The sequence below is a fragment of the Ceratotherium simum genome, chromosome X (assembly GCF_057802395.1).
Source record: "Ceratotherium simum simum isolate JZ-2026a chromosome X, ASM5780239v1, whole genome shotgun sequence".
Lineage (NCBI taxonomy): Eukaryota > Metazoa > Chordata > Mammalia > Perissodactyla > Rhinocerotidae > Ceratotherium > Ceratotherium simum.
In genome coordinates, this window is record NC_141940.1 from 113,146,667 (window position 1) to 113,162,827 (window position 16,161).

Below are 16,161 nucleotides of genomic sequence, written 5' to 3' on the forward strand. Positions count from 1 at the left end.
TTTTGAATTTATTCTGAAAGTAGGACTTTAAATTGATAAACTGTCTTTATCTTTTGTCCTGCTTCTTTTAGTTATAGTTTTTTCAGAAGATTAATATATCAACAAGATATCTTGAAACAATTAGTAGTGGAAATTCAGCATGCATTTTAAAGATCACCTTTCATTTCTAAGGTGTTACTGTGGTGGGGCAACAATGGCACAAACTGAATATAGTTGTTACTTAACTGAATGTAAAATTATTTTCCCCACAGTGCATATTTAGCATTTAGTAAGTGATTAGTTGACTGATTTGTTCATTTTTGAAATTTCCTTTCATAAGTAAATTGTGGATAAAACTACATGTAATTAGCATATTTATAATTTTTTGAATACTTAAGCTCTAGGGTAGAACTTTAAATAAAAATCACAGACAAAAAGAAAATAAAAGCAGAAAAATTATTATTTTATTTTAGGTGATGTTCACAGAAGAAGATGTCAAATTCTACTTGGCTGAACTTGCACTTGCTTTAGACCATCTACATAGCCTGGGGATAATCTATAGAGACTTAAAACCAGAAAAGTAAGGAATCTTACTACTAAGTTGAATACAATGTAATATAATTATTTAGGAGGTAATAAAAAAATAAAATTACTTTATAGAACTACCACAAGCATTGCATTAGAGTGTCTGTGCTTCACATTTCTGCTAACATTATGTATTCTCATGCTTTTAAACATCTGTTCGTCAACATCTCTGTTAATGTTATCTTGCTTTCATTTGCATTCTTTGATTTTTAATGAGGTTGAAATCTGTTCATATATTTATTGGCAATTCGTATTTTTGTGTGATTTTTCTGTTTATGACCTTTGCTCATTTTTCTTTGAAATGTTATTTTTCCCATTGATTTGTAAGATATCTTCACAAATTAAGAATTTAACCATTCTACATATATTGTAAATACATTTTTCTAGGTCATCTTTTATCTTCCTTTAACTTTAACATTTATGTTATTTTAACCTACAGAAGTATTTTTTCTCAGTCAGATGTACCAGTCTTTTTTGTTTTTAGGTTTTTTTTTTGTGAGGAAGATCAGCCCTGAGCTAACATCCATGCTAATCCTCCTCTTTTTCCTGAGGAAGACCGGCTCTGAGCTAACATCTATTGCCAATCCTCCTCCTTTTTTTTTTTTCCCCTAAAGTCCCAGTAGATAGTTGCGTGTCATAGTTGCACATCCTTCCAGTTGCTGTATGTGGGATGCCGCCTCAGCATGGCCAGACAAGCGGTGCATCGGTGCACGCCCAGGATCCGAACCCAGGCCGCCAGTAGCAGAGCGTGCACACTTCACCACTAAGCCACGGGGCTGGCCCCAGATCTACCAATCTTTTCTTTTGTGATTTCTTCCATGACTTTTATTCTTAGAAAGGCTTTTCCAATCCCATGATCAGATATTTTTCTTCTAATTTTAAGCTTTCTTTTTATTTTTAACTCCATCTAGAAATTTTTTGGTATGAAGGATGGCACAGAGCTAATTCTTTTCTCCAAATACCATTTATTGAAAATTTTCTTCTCCACGTGATTTCATATTTTAAGTGAGTTGAGCAAATTTCTCCTTGCTTTTATAGTAGCAGTTATCAAGAAGCTAATGTTATTTAAATTGTGCGTACTTCTGTGTTTTAGTTTGTTGGTGTTTGCTGTCTACCACTTTGAATAATAAAGGTGTTTTTTTCCTTTTTTAAGGATATAAACAATAGCCTTGCTCTATCAAGAAGTTTTTTTAAATAGCTTTATTGAGATGTAATTCATGTACCATACTGTCCATCCATTTAAAGTGTACAATTCAACGGTTTTTAGTATATTCACAGATGTGTTGTGCAACCATCATCTTTATCAAGAATCTGGATATTACTTACGTTAAAATGTTACATGAAAAATTTAAATTATATATTACAACAGGAAACAGAGGAAATGCTCCTTTGGAATCCTGTTAAGTTATCATTTAGAAATTGTTATACTTTCGGGGCCGGCCCCATCGCCTAGTGGTTTAGTTCGGTGCGCTCTGCTTCGGCAGCCCAGGTTCAGTTCCCGGGTGCAGGCCTACACCACTCATCAGCAGCCATTCTGTGGCGGCGACCCACATACAAAATAGAGGAAGACTGACACAGGTGTTAGCTCAGGGCAAATCTTCCTCAAGCAAAAAGAGGAAGATTGGCAACAGATGTTAGCTCAGGGTGAAACTTCCTCAAGCAAAAAGAGGAAGATTGGGAACAGATGTTAGCTCAGGGTGACTCTTCTTCAGCAAAACACCACCACCACCACAAGAGAAATTGTTATACTTTCACATTTTATGTTTGTTTTTCATATATTTTGTTTTCAAGTAAGTTTCATATGGTTCTGTTTTTATTCCCCAGATAATTGCTGAGTTTTTCTCATTGTTTTTCCAATTTCTAACTATCATGATATAAAATATAATTCCTGGTGAGAATAAATATTTAGGCATATAGTCCTTAGAAAAAAATTGCCATAAACATAAGATTAAACATTCATAATAAAAATGTTAGTGTTTTATATCATTTAATTGAATGTATTTATTCTAGACCATTGTATTAGCATTGGTCATAAAATTATATATAAAGCATGGGCCCTGTCTCAAAGGTTGAATAAGATCAAATGTAGGTAAGACTGCTTATAGTGAGATCTTTCACATAGATGTCTATGACGCTATTAAGTTGAAATAACATTTAATTGTTAAATGATCCAAGTAAATAGCATCATATAGAAATTTGGAGAAATTTAAGTTTTTAGACCAATTGTTTTATGCACTATAAGGAGTTTTCCAGATTCTTTTATTTTTTATTTTTTTATTTTTTTAATTTTTTTATAATTTTATTTATTTTTCCCCCAAAGCCCCAGTAGATAGTTGTATGTCATAGTTGCACATCCTTCTAGTTGCTGTATGTGGGACGCAGCCTCAGCATGGCCAGACAAGCGGTGCCTCGGTGCACGCCCGGGATCCGAACCCGGGCTGCCAGCAGCGGAGTGCGCACACTTAAGCACCAAGCCATGGGGCCAGCCCTCCAGATTCTTTTAAACTAGAACTCTGTTATAATAAATATGGCTAAAAATAATTGTTAGTAGTTGAAAGGGAACTTTGCTTATTGAAAGTAATAGAGCTGACTTTTTCTTTCAAAGATAAAGGATGAGCATGGTTATCTTAAAAGAATGCATTTGCTATAGAAGGCATAAATAATGCCCTTTTAGCCATGTTTTCTTTTTTTCTCTCAACATTACCAAGAATGACTTAAGATTTGTTTTGTTTTGTTTTTAGAACTGTCTTTCATGTATTTATTAGACAGAAGGGAGAATGATTTCCACCATACCTAATAATTCCCTAAATGTGTTGGTCTTCTTCTTAATCAAGCATAATTAAGATGACTTTTTTCATAATAAGTCTCTTCTTATGAAATAGACTTGAAAAATATGTCCCTACTGAATTACCCTCAGTGGTAAACTTTATTGTAATCATAGTTGAATTGATGAGGTAGGAAGATTGATAGTATTTTTGACACAGTAAAATTTTATTATAACAAAATTTGGCTTGTCCACTTTTTTAGTTAGAATTAAAAGGAAGGAAATGCCTATATTATGGAATAGCTTTGAATATAAGTGAAACAGTTTATTACCTGACCTTTCAAGTCAGTATACTAAAATACCTATCCAGAAATACAATTATTGGCTTACAGCTTAGTACTTACCCCTTTCTATAACTCCTTTTTTTTTTTTTAATTTTTTATTGCAGTAACATTGGTTTATAACATTGTAAAAATTTCAGGTGTACATCATTGTACTTCTATTTCTGCATAGATTACATCATGTTCACCACCAAAATACTAATTACAACCCATCACCACACACATGTACCGAATTATCCCTTTCACCCTCCTCCCTCCCCCCTTCCCCTCTGGTAACCACCAATCCAATCTCTGTCCCTATGTGTTTGTTTATTATTGTTATTATCTACTACTTAATGAAGGAAATCATACGGTATTTGACCTTCTCCCTCTGACTTATTTCACTTTGCATTATACCCTCAATGTCCATCCATGTTGTCACAAATGGCTGGATTTCATCGTTTCTTATGGCTGGGTAGTATTCCATTGTGTATATATACCACAGCTTCTTTATCCATTCGTCCCTTGATGGGCACTTAGGTTGCTTCCAAGTCTTGGCTATTGTGAATAACGCCGCAATGAACACAGGGGTGCATGTACCTTTGCAAATTGGTGTTTTCAAGTTCTTTGGATAAATACCCAACAGTGGAATAGCTGGATCATATGGTAGTTCTATCCTTGATTTTTTGAGAAATCTCCATACTGTTTTCCATAGTGGCTGCACCAGTTTGCACTCCCACCAGCAGTGTATGAGAGTTCCCTTCTCTCCACATCCTCTCCAACACATGTTGTTTCCTGTCTTGTTAATTATAGCCATTCTGACGGGCGTGAGGTGATATCTCATTGTAGTTTTCATTTGCATTTCCCTGATCGTTAGTGATTTTGAACATCTTTTCATGTGTCTGTTGGCCATCTGTATATCTTCTTTGGAGAAATGTCTGTTGAGGTCTTTTGCCCATTTTTTAATTGGGTTGTTAGCTTTTTTGTTGTTGAGATGCATGAGTTCTTTATATATTTTGGAGATTAAGCCCTTATCAGATGTATGATTTGCAAATATCTTCTCCCAATTGTTAGGTTGTCTTTTTGTTTTGTTGATGGTTTCCTTTGCTGTGCAGAAGCTTTTTAGTTTGATGTAGTCCCATTTGTTTATTTTTTCTATTGTTTCTCTTGCCCGGTCAGACACGGTGTTTGAAAAGATGTTGCTAAGACCGATGTCAAAGAGCGTACTGCCTATGTTTTCATCTAGAAGTTTCATAGTTTCAGGTCTTACATTCAAGTCTTTAATCCATTTGGAGTTAATTTTTGTGTATGGTGTAAGGTAAGGGTCTACTTTCATTTTTTTGCATGTGGCTATCCAGTTTTCCCAACACCATTTGTTGAAGAGACTTTCTTTTCCCCATTGTATGTTCTTGGCTCCTTTGTCAAAGATTAGCTGTCCATAGATGTGTGGGTTTATTCCTGGGCTTTCGATTCTATTCCATTGATCTGTGTGTCTGCTTTTGTGCCAGTACCATGCTGTTTTGGTTACTATAGCTTTGTAGTATATTTTGAAATCAGGGAGTGTGATGCCTCCAGCTTGGTTCTTTTTTCTCAGGATTCCTTTAGCTATTCGGGGTCTTTTGTTGTTCCATATGAATTTTAGTGTACAGAAATGCAACTGATTTTTGTATGTTGATTTTGTATCCTGCAACTTTACCATATTCGTTTATTACTTCTAAAAGTTTTCTGGTGGATTCTTTAGGGTTTTCTATATATAAAATCATGTCATCTGCAACTCTCCACTCAAGTATCTGCTAAAGCCAGAAACCCAAGTGTCTTCTCCATTTGTTCTTCTTCATCATGACCCATATCTAAGAGTTCACTAAATACCTTTTATTTTTCCCTCTAAATTGTTTCCTAAAATTGCAGATGTGATTATCCCTACCTTCCATGCATGTAAACCTTTTATGGTCTTCAGTGTCCTTGAGAAGAAGCCCAAACTATGTGGAAATGCCTTATTGCCCTTTGTAGACTGGCCCCATTCCTTCAACATACATTTCTTATTTGTCTGTGCTCTGCCAGGCACTGAGCTACAAGATGAATAAGGTCAAACACTCTAGGAGCTCACAGTTTACTGAGAAAGAAAGGAGAAAACACTGGAGAATGTATACAGTGAAGGGGCGGGTCACTGGAAAACAAGGAGTGTGAGCAAGGTTTGTTGAAGAGAAGAGGATTGTGTAGGTCGTGTCAGAAAAATATCTAGGAAAGAATGATTAAGATGGCTTAAGAATGACCAAGAGATTGACAATTCTAATGCATTTGACTTAAATATGTAGACCATCTGTCTATTGTACAAGCACTAGGGAGTTTAGTTAGGCCACCTGTGCAGAAAGCCATTAGAAAGAGCAACTTAGAAGAGTATAGGTTTTGGTTCTTTTCCTAATAGTTTTCAAGTGCTCCTGGCTCATAATACAAGTTTATAAGGCTTTGCCTTTGGGATTTGTTATATATGTGTGTTCAAAAAATAATTTTTCTCCTCTTTTACCTTTGCCTTCTTATTCACATTCTAAAACAGTTTTTTAGAACGAATGTGGTGATCTGATGCTTAACAAAGTAATTTCAGTTTTAACTTCTATAAATCTCTACTTAGTGTTTGAAAAGATTCTCTGACTTTGTTTTCTTTCAGCATACTTCTTGATGAAGAAGGTCACATCAAGTTAACAGGTAAAAATCCTCATTTTATTAAAATAATCTCTCCTGTGCTGTATAATTTCCTTTAAGGTTGATCATGGTACAAATATTGAGTAACACACTGTGTTAAAAACTTGGATTAGTATTTTTTAATAATTAATGTAAATATTGGAATTCAAAGTTTAAATTTTGTGTACAAATTATTGTAGGATATTTATGAATTCGATATTTATTTTGGCAGATTTTGGCCTAAGTAAAGAGTCTATTGACCATGAAAAGAAGGCATATTCTTTTTGTGGAACTGTGGAATATATGGCTCCAGAAGTAGTTAATCGTCGAGGTCATACTCAGAGTGCGGACTGGTGGTCTTTTGGTGTGTTAATGGTAAGGTTTGGGGTGTTTTTTGAGAAGTTCAGTAATGAATATAGGAGAAATATAAATCACTCATTTTATTATATAGCAGTTTTAGAAGATTTGGTTGTAATTAAAATGATGCTTTTTTACCTTCTGGCCTTGAGATTTTATACTTACTGACTAATACCTCTGATTGTTTTGCCTTTTTGTAGTTTGAGATGCTCACTGGTACACTACCTTTCCAAGGAAAAGATCGAAAAGAAACAATGACTATGATTCTTAAGTAAGTAGTCCCTAGTGGATATGTTTTGTTGAGATTTTTTTAAAAATCTTCAAACTAAAAAATGAGATTTTAGAGTGTTGGCTATAGTATAAGAAGCAGCTAAGAAAATCATCGATATGACATCAATATTATGTGGTTTAAATATGAACAAACCCCATAGATTTAGAGTATTCATACTATCTTCGTGTTAATTGAAAGCTTTACTTTTGAGATTTGAAATATGACAAGGATGCCCATTATTCTACTTCTGTTCACATTTTTCTGGAGCTACTAGCAAGTACAGTAAGGCAAGCAAAAGAAGTAAAGTTTAAGGTTTAAAAAGAAGAAATAAAATTGTCATTATTTAAATAACATGATTGTGTCCATAGAAAATCCATATCTTCTTATAAATTCTTGGAATTAATAAGAGTTTAGCAAAGTTGCTGGATAAAACATCAATAAATAAAATCTATTTCATGTGTATATACTAGCAACAGAAAATGGAATTTTTAAAAAAGATACTCTTTACAATAGTATAAAAGATATCAAATGTCTAGGGATAAACCTAGCAAAAGTTGTTCAAGAACTCTATGCAGAAAACTAGAAAATTTTATTTAAAGAAATTTAAAAAGATCAAAATAACCTGGGAGGTTGTAGTGTATTCACGTTATGACAAACCCAGTTTTGTAAAGATGTGGGTTCTCTAGATCAACATTATCCGACAGAATATAATGTGAGCAACATACATAATTTTAAACTTTTTAGTAGCAACATTAAAAAAGTAAAAAAAAAAAATTAAAATTAATGGTAATATATTTTATTTAACCCACTATATCCAAAATCTTATCATTTCAACATGTGATCAACACTAAAAAATGATTAATGAGATATACAGTATTTTTTTCATACTGGAAAGTCAGTGTGCATTTTAAACTTACAATTTTGGCTAGCCACATTTCAAGTGCTCAGTGGCTATATGTGACTAGTGGCTGTCATAAGGGACAGCATAACTATAGTTTCAATGCAAATCAAATTTAAATCCTAACAAGTTTTTTGTGTAGAACTTGATAAACTGACTCTAATATGATAATACAAAGGACCAAGAATAGCTGAAACACTCCTGAAGAAGATCAAAATAGGAAGACTTGTTTTACCCAGTATCAATTGAAACAAGTATAGACAATAGACTTGTGCAATGGAATAGAGAGCCCAATAACAGACCTATACATATGTGGACACTTGATGTACAACCATTGGAAATTGCAAAGCAGTAGGGAAAGAACAGCCTTTTTTAATCATGCTGGAAAACTTGGTATTCACATAGAAAAAGATAAAACAATCTCTACCTCACACCATACCCAAAAATCATTTCCAAGTATATTACAAATATATATATATATATATTTTACATATATATATGTAAAAAGGCAAAAAAGAGTCTAGAAGAGAATATAGGAGAATATCTTCATGACCTTGGGGTAGGAAAAGTAGTCTTCGGACACAAAAAGCACTAGCCATAAGGAAAAGGTTGATAAATTATTACTACATTAAAATTAATAACTTATTCTCATCAAAAGGTTCCATGAAGAGAGAATAGAAGAAGAAATTTGCAGCACATGTAACCAACAAAGGGCTTGTATCCAGAATATATCAAGAACTCCAGTCAATAAGAAAAAAGACAGCCTAATAGAAACATGGGTAGGAGACATAGGAACTTCACAAAAGAGGATATTCAATGGCCAGTAAACTTATAAAAAGATGCTCAATCTCATTAATCAGAAAATACAAATTAAAACCACAATGAGCTACAACTGCATACCCACCAGAATGGCTAAGAGTAAAAAGACTGGCAATACAAGCTGCTGACGGGATGTGGAGCAATGGCAACTTTCATACATAGCTGGAGGGAATATACATACTCGTATAACCACTTTGGAAAGCAGTTTTTGGTGTTATCTTCTGAAGTCAAATATATGTATACCCTCATCCATTAATCCCACTCCTAGGCACACACCCAGTTTATGTGCATCAAGGTACTTGCACATCAAGAAACACATACAAAGATTTTCATAGCAGCATTATTTATAATAACCAAAAAGTGGAAACTGTATCACTGATATTAGAATGGATTAATAAATTATTGTATATTCATACAATGAATGAATACAGCGGGAGTTGACAAACTATCTGTGAATATTTTAAGCTTTGCAGGCCACACACAGTCTCTGTCACATATTCTTATTGTTTGTTGTTTGTTTCCAGCACTTAAATGTAAAAACCATTCTTAGCTCAAAAGCCATACAGAAACAGGCTGAGGCCTTTGGCCCATGGGTGTAGTGTGCCATACAGCAAAGAAGATGAACAAACCACAGTTATATGCAACAGCTTGGGTAAATCTCACAAGAATGTTGAGTAAAGGCAGTTCAGACACAAAAGAATGAATACTATCTGATTCTATTTATCAAGTTTTAAAAGCAGACAAACTAGAGCATAGTTTTTAGGGTCCATATTTAGATGGCAAAAGCCTGAGGCAAAATAAGGAAAGTGGTTCCATTGGATGAGGGGTTCTGGCAATGTTATATTTCTTGGCCAGATGACTGTTCACTTTGTGGTAAATCATTGAGCCATGTACTTTGGTTTTGGGTTTTGGGGGGCTTGTTTGTTTTTTTTTTTACACTTCATGTTATTCTTCACAATAAAAAAGGTTAAAAAATATTTGCTATATAAATGAATGTTCACTGAACTTTAATCATTCCATCTACTCTGGCCCCTTCCTTTCAGCTAACAAACACACTCTAGTGTTGGAAAAACCAAACCCTTTCTTTGACCTGGGCTTCCTTCTAAGCTTCTGCACCATCTTCCTGCATCCTTTCAACACAAACTCTCTTTAAAGAGTAGTCTCTGTTTTCTGTTACCATTTTTTGGCTGCTTTTATTCCACAGCTTGTTTGTTGTTCCTTCCCACCACTCTACTGAAACTTGTCTCACTATGGTCATCAGTGATCTCCTGGTTGCTTAAACCAATGTTGGAAAGGTAACTCTGTCCATCTGTTGACAGCAGTGTGAGCAAGAGCAACAGGATCTTCTGTGGTCTCACAGACCTTGCCATTCTAGTGTGGGAGGCAAGGAATTAATATCTAAACAAATAACTATACTAATTTCAGATAGTAATAGGAGCAATAAGGATAATAAACCAGGGTACTCTTGAAGTGTGAGGGAAGGGGCCGGGACAGGAGGCATTTTAGATGGGGCAGTTAAAGAGGGTCTCTCTGAAGAGTATTTGACGCTGTTGGCCACTCCCTCACTGCTTAGTTGTTCCTACTCTTATCTGCTTCTGCCTCTCTCACCATTCCTCTTTTGGTCTCTTTTGCTTGACGATTCCTTTTCTGCCTGCTTTTTTTTAATTAGGAAAATTTTCAAACGTAAATTCGCAAAAAATAGAATACAGTGAACACACATATACCAGTCACCCAGATTCAACAGTCATCAAGATTTTGCCACATTTGCTTCATCTATTCCTTTTTTCTTTTCTTTCTTCTTTACTGAAGTATTTTAAGCATTCCAAGCATGTCATTTCTTACCTACTTCAGTTTGCATCGCTAAAAAGTATGGGTGTTCTCTTACATAACCACATCTAACAAAACTAGTAATAATGCTTAGTAATAAAACTAGTAATAATACCAATCCTTAACCAGATTCTTCAGATTTTCTCCAAAACTGTGTCTTTACAGTCCCAAATCAAGTCTGCACATTTCATTTGGTTGTATTTTTTAAGTTTCTGTTCGTCTAGAACAGTCTACTCCTGTTTTTCCCCTTCCATTTACTTGCAGAAACCAAGTCAGTTGTATAGAATTTCCCTTTCTGAATTTATCTCGTCAAAAAATGAGACCACTGGTATATATATACAATGGAATACTACTCAGCCATAAAAAAAGACAAAATCGTCCCATTTGCAACAACATGGATGGGCCTGGAGCGTATTATGTTAAGTGAAATAAGCCAGAAAGAGAAAGACAAACACTGTATGATCTCACTCATATGTGGAATATAAACCAACACATGGACAGAGAAAACTGGACTGTGGTTACCAGGGCAGTGGGGGTGGGGGTTGGGCACAAGGGGTGAAGGGAGTCATATATGTGGTGATGGACAAACAAAAATGTACAACCCAAAATTTCACAATGTTAGAAACCATTAAAACATCAATAAAAAAAAAAAAATGAGACCACTGGGGCGGCCCAGTGGCATAGTGGTTAAGTTCACGTGCTCTGCTTCGGCGGTCCGGGGTTCACACTTTCAGATCACAGGCACGGACCTACACACCACTCATCAAGCCATGCAGTGGTGGCATCCTACACATAAAAAATAGAGAAAGATGGGCACAGATGTTAGCTCAGGGCCAATCTTCTTCACCAAAAAAAAAGAGACAGAGACCACCTCTCAATATCTGAAACAAAAAGCCTAAAGCTGATTCTGTTGCTTCCTATAGTGAGAGAGAGTGATGCTAGTTCAGTAGAGTCTCTCCAAGCAGAGTAGACTACTATTCTTTTTTTTTTTTATTGAGGTCATATTGGTTTATAACATTGTGTAATTTCAGGTGTACATCATTATATGTCAGTTTCTGTATAGACTGCATCATGCTCCCCAACAATAGTCTAGTTTTTATCCGTCACTATACATATGTGCCCTTTTACCCCTTTTGCCCACCCCCCAACTTCCTTCCCCTCTAGTAACCACTAATCTGTTCTCTTTATCCATGTGTTTATCTTCCACATATGAGTGAAATCATACGGTGTTTGTCTTTCTCTGTCTGGCTTATTTCGCTTAACATAATACCCTCAAGGTCCGTCCATGTTGTTGCAAATGGCACGATGTTGTCTTTTTTATGGCTGAGCAGTATTCCGTTGTATATATATACCACATCTTCTTTATCCATTCATCTGTTGTTGGGCACTTGGGTTGCTTCCACATCTTGGCTATTGTGAATAATGCTGCAATGAACATAGGGGTGCATAAATCTCTTTGTATTGTTGATTTCATGTTCTTTGGATAAATGCTCAGTAGTGGAATAGCTGGATCATATAGTATTTCTATTTTTAATTTTTTGAGAAATCTCTATACTGTTTTCCATAGTGGCTGCACCAGTTTGCATTCCCACCAGCAGTGTGTGAGGGTTCCCTTTTCTCCACATCCTCTCCAACACTTGTTATTTTTTGTCTCGTTAATTATAGCCAGTCTGACAGGCATAAGGTGATATCTCATTGTAGTTTTGATTTGCATTTCCCTAACAATTAGTGATGTTGAACATCTTTTCATGTGCCTGTTGTCCATCCGTGTATATCTTCTTGGGAAAAATGTCTGTTCATATCCTCTGCCCATTTTTTGATCGAGTTGTTGTTTTTTTGTTGTTGAGTTGTATGAGTTCTTTATATATTTTGGAGATTAACCCCTTGTTGGATATATGATTTGCAGATATTTTCTCCCAGTTGGTGGGTTGTCTTTTCGTTTTGTTCATGATTTCCTTTGCCTCGCAGAAGCTTTTTAGTCTGATGTATAGACTACTGTTCTTATATAGAGTTTTGGAGAAGGGTGAAGTTCAAGAATTGGCAGATTTTCAGGGCCATAAGTGGGTTGACATCATCTGTAAGAGTGTGGTTACTTGGGTGGGACTGTTGTTGATCACTTGGCACTCAGGTGTGGTTATTGGGGTTAGTCCATTCTTGTTTGGCTAATTTTCACAGATGAAGAGCAGTTACTGATTGATTGGCTTGCATAAAAACTATGTTCACCTAGGCAAGTTGTCTTTGATCAATTGAATGGATTTAAAACCACCCAAATGGATTTAAAACTAGTTCTGGTGGCTCTCTTGTTACCGTGGTTACATAACAATTAATCTTTTTGTAGGAATGTGGAAATATTTTTATTCTCCTTGTGATGTTGTTTAACTTGTTCCTTTATCCCATTTTTGGTTAAGCTTTTTTGGCAAGATTTTCATAGCTTGTGCTGTTGTACACTATTGCATCACATCAGGCATTAGGAGGCTTACAACACCTGGTTGCCCCCCTTTAAGTGATGAGTTCCCATGGTTACGGGTGATCCCGCCATTGAAAAGTTCGCTGTAAGGCTTTCCTCTAATGGTTTCATCTATTGATAATCATTACTTGAAACAATTATTTTATTAGGGATTCAAAAATGGTGATTTTCTATTACTATTATTCCTTCTTCATTTATTAGCTGGTATTTTCCGAAACAATGAACTATCCCTCCTCAATTTGAGCTATTTAGTTACCTTGAAATAAGGCTCAGACAAAAAAAAGTAGAATAAACGTTTAATTCTTTTCTTAATTATTTCCAGTTGTCAGTTACTTCCAGTGGGGTTGGTGTCCAATGAGTTGGGTTTTTATGTTTTGACTTTTTTTTTTTTTTTTACTATAATGAACTTGTGGGATTTAATAATCAGTGTGATTCAGCAAATTGCATTCATTATTTCTAATGCCCAAATTGTTCTTGTTCTGACCACCTTTTAAATATTCTTGTTCCCTAGGGTTCCACCTCTGATATGCTTTTCTTCTCCTCTGTGCTCACTTTCCTGGCTGACCTTGGTCTTTCCTATAACTACTCTCAACATTTTAATTATTCCCAAATCACTGTTTCTTACCTTAACTTACCAAACACCAGACCTATATTTCCATTTACTCATCTGCATGGCTCTCCCAAAACATGTAACATACGTGACTTAACATTTTTAAACTAAATTTATCTCTCTTTGCTGTTCCTTTCCTCTTCTTGTATTCCCAATTAGCAGCATTCCATGCACCCTATTTCCCAAGCCAGAAACCTGGAAAATCATTCTTGATTTCTTCTTCTCTCTTGCGTATGCAAGTATTCACCAAATTTGCTCTCAGAAATGTGTCCCAGCCTTTCCTCTGCATTGCACTGCTTACAGTTCTCAGACCGTGGTGATCTCCTACCCACACTATTGGGCCAAGCTCCTAAGTGGAATGCCTACTACCTACCACTGCTTCCTACTCTCCATCATTCTATACTACTCTTAGAGTTACCTTCTTGAAAATAAATCTGATCATGTTAGTCCCCTTGTTTAAAGACTTCTGCTATATCCCTGTTACCTAACATGGCAGTGTTTCCCCAGATTTCTTCAACAGAACCCTAATTCTAGCAGATGTTCATAGGTATTCTCTGAAAAAGAGGTGCTGGAAACAAATGTTTAGAAAAATACTGATTTCTTTACTCTAGATTTCTCAGCCTTTTATATGCAATATATCTTGTTCTATGTCTCTAATGGCGAGACATGTTAAATTAGATAACGGCTACTGTTCCCTTTGCACTCTTTCCACATGTCCTTCTGAATTTGTCTCTTAACGTACTAAGGTTATCTATATCCGTCTTTCCCACTGACCGTGGGGGGCTATCTTTATCTCTGTATCCGCAGCACTAAGCAGTGTCTAGCACATAGTAGCTCAGTAACAACTCACTGAATAAAAAAATGGATCTATTTCTGAAATAGAAATTTCTCTGCTAGCTGTTTTCCCCAGCTCTGTTATTATTTTCATACTTACAGGGTCATTGGTTTCCTTAATTTGTAGGTTGGGAAAAAGAATAAAATTATATATTAGAGCTAAAACAGATCTTCAAGCTCATCCAGGCCAGTGGTTTTTCAGACTGTGTGCCACAGGCTCTTAGATCTTCCACAGACCCCTTTCCCACCACCTCCTCTTCCCTGCAGGGCTATTAAAGGGAATGAGAGGGAAAATAGACATATGAAGCACATGTTCTTTTAGCAGTTTTAAATGTTGGATTTCTTAAATTCCTTTTGAAAAAGGGTTCTAAGACTACAGTTTGGGAGCCATTGATCTAATGTCCAATCCCCTCGCTTATGAAGAAGTGGTGACAGGCCCAAGGGGATTGTCTTCTCCCAAGTCACAAAGTTCTTAGTAACAGAACCAGAACTAAGATTCATATGATCTTACTCTCACAGTAGTGCTTTTTGCAAAATTCTGAAAAAATGAAAAAGTTTATTAGAAGATTATGAACTAAAATCCCATTACGTGTTCACACAAAAACCTATACACAAATGTTCATAGCACCTTTATTCGTAATAGCCCAAAACTAGACACAGTCCAGATATCCTTCAACAGGTAAATGGATAAACAAACTGTGGTACATCCATGCCATGGAATACTGCTTAGCAACAAAAGGAATGAGCTATTGATACAACAACTTGGATGAATCTCAAGGGAATTATGTTGAGTTAAAAAAGGTTACATACTGTGTGATTCCATTTACATACATTCTTAAAATGACAAAATTATAGAAATAGAGACTAGATTAGTGGTTGCCAGAGATTAGGAATCAGGGAGTGAGGGAGGTGGGTGTGGTTATAAAGGGGAACATGAGGGATCCTGGTGGTGATGAACTGTTCAGTATCTTTACTGTGGTTGTGGATACAGAACCTACACATGTGATAAAATGGCATAGAACTAAATATACACAGACACACAAATAAGTGCAATTAAAACTGGAGACATCTGAATGAGATCAGTGACTGTATCGATGTCAATGCTCTGGTAGTGATAGTGTACTGTAGTTTTGTAAGATGTTACCGTTGGGGAAAACTGGGTATAGGGTACCCAGGATCTCTCTGTATTATTTCTTACAAGTGAGTGTGAATCCACAATTATCCTAAAATAAAAAGTTTAATTTAAAAATAAAATACAGATACCTCCAAAAAATAAAATGTTATTATGTGGATTTATTATTTAGAGCCAAACTTGGGATGCCGCAGTTTTTGAGTCCTGAAGCCCAGAGTCTTTTACGAATGCTTTTCAAACGAAATCCTGCAAACAGATTAGGTAAAATTTTTAATTAATTTGTTTCTTTTGTGTGTTTGTTGGTGTTTGTTTTTTGGGGGAAGGTGGATATTTTTATTGTGAGATTATAGAATATTAGGACAGATATTAAAATTGAAGACTAGGGGTTGGCCCGGTGGTGCAGTGGTTAAGTGTGCGCGTGCTCCGCTTCAGCGGCCCGAGGGTTCGCAGGTTCGGATCCCAGGTGCACGCCGACGCACCCCCTGTCAAGCCATGCTGTGGCGACATCCCATATAAAGTAGAGGAAGATGGGCACGGATGTTAGCCCAGGGCCAATCTTCCTCAGCAAAAAGAGGAGGATTGGCGACAGATGTTAGTTCAGGGCTGATCTTCCTCACCA

The 16,161-nt window shown here is 35.8% G+C and overlaps 1 protein-coding gene across 6 annotated transcripts in view; it reads left to right on the top strand.

Moving 5' to 3' along the window:
• Positions 1 to 16,161, top strand: part of RPS6KA3 (ribosomal protein S6 kinase A3) — a 118,147-nt gene that overhangs the window by 78,474 nt on the left and 23,512 nt on the right. For all 6 annotated transcript variants that reach the window (XM_087427544.1, XM_087427543.1, XM_004435187.3 and 3 more), the window contains 5 exons: positions 453 to 559; positions 6,314 to 6,351; positions 6,560 to 6,702; positions 6,885 to 6,955; positions 15,715 to 15,803. In XM_087427544.1, the coding sequence (XP_087283670.1) occupies positions 453 to 559; positions 6,314 to 6,351; positions 6,560 to 6,702; positions 6,885 to 6,955; positions 15,715 to 15,803 (448 nt within the window). The remainder of the gene's footprint in view (positions 1 to 452; positions 560 to 6,313; positions 6,352 to 6,559; positions 6,703 to 6,884; positions 6,956 to 15,714; positions 15,804 to 16,161) is intronic.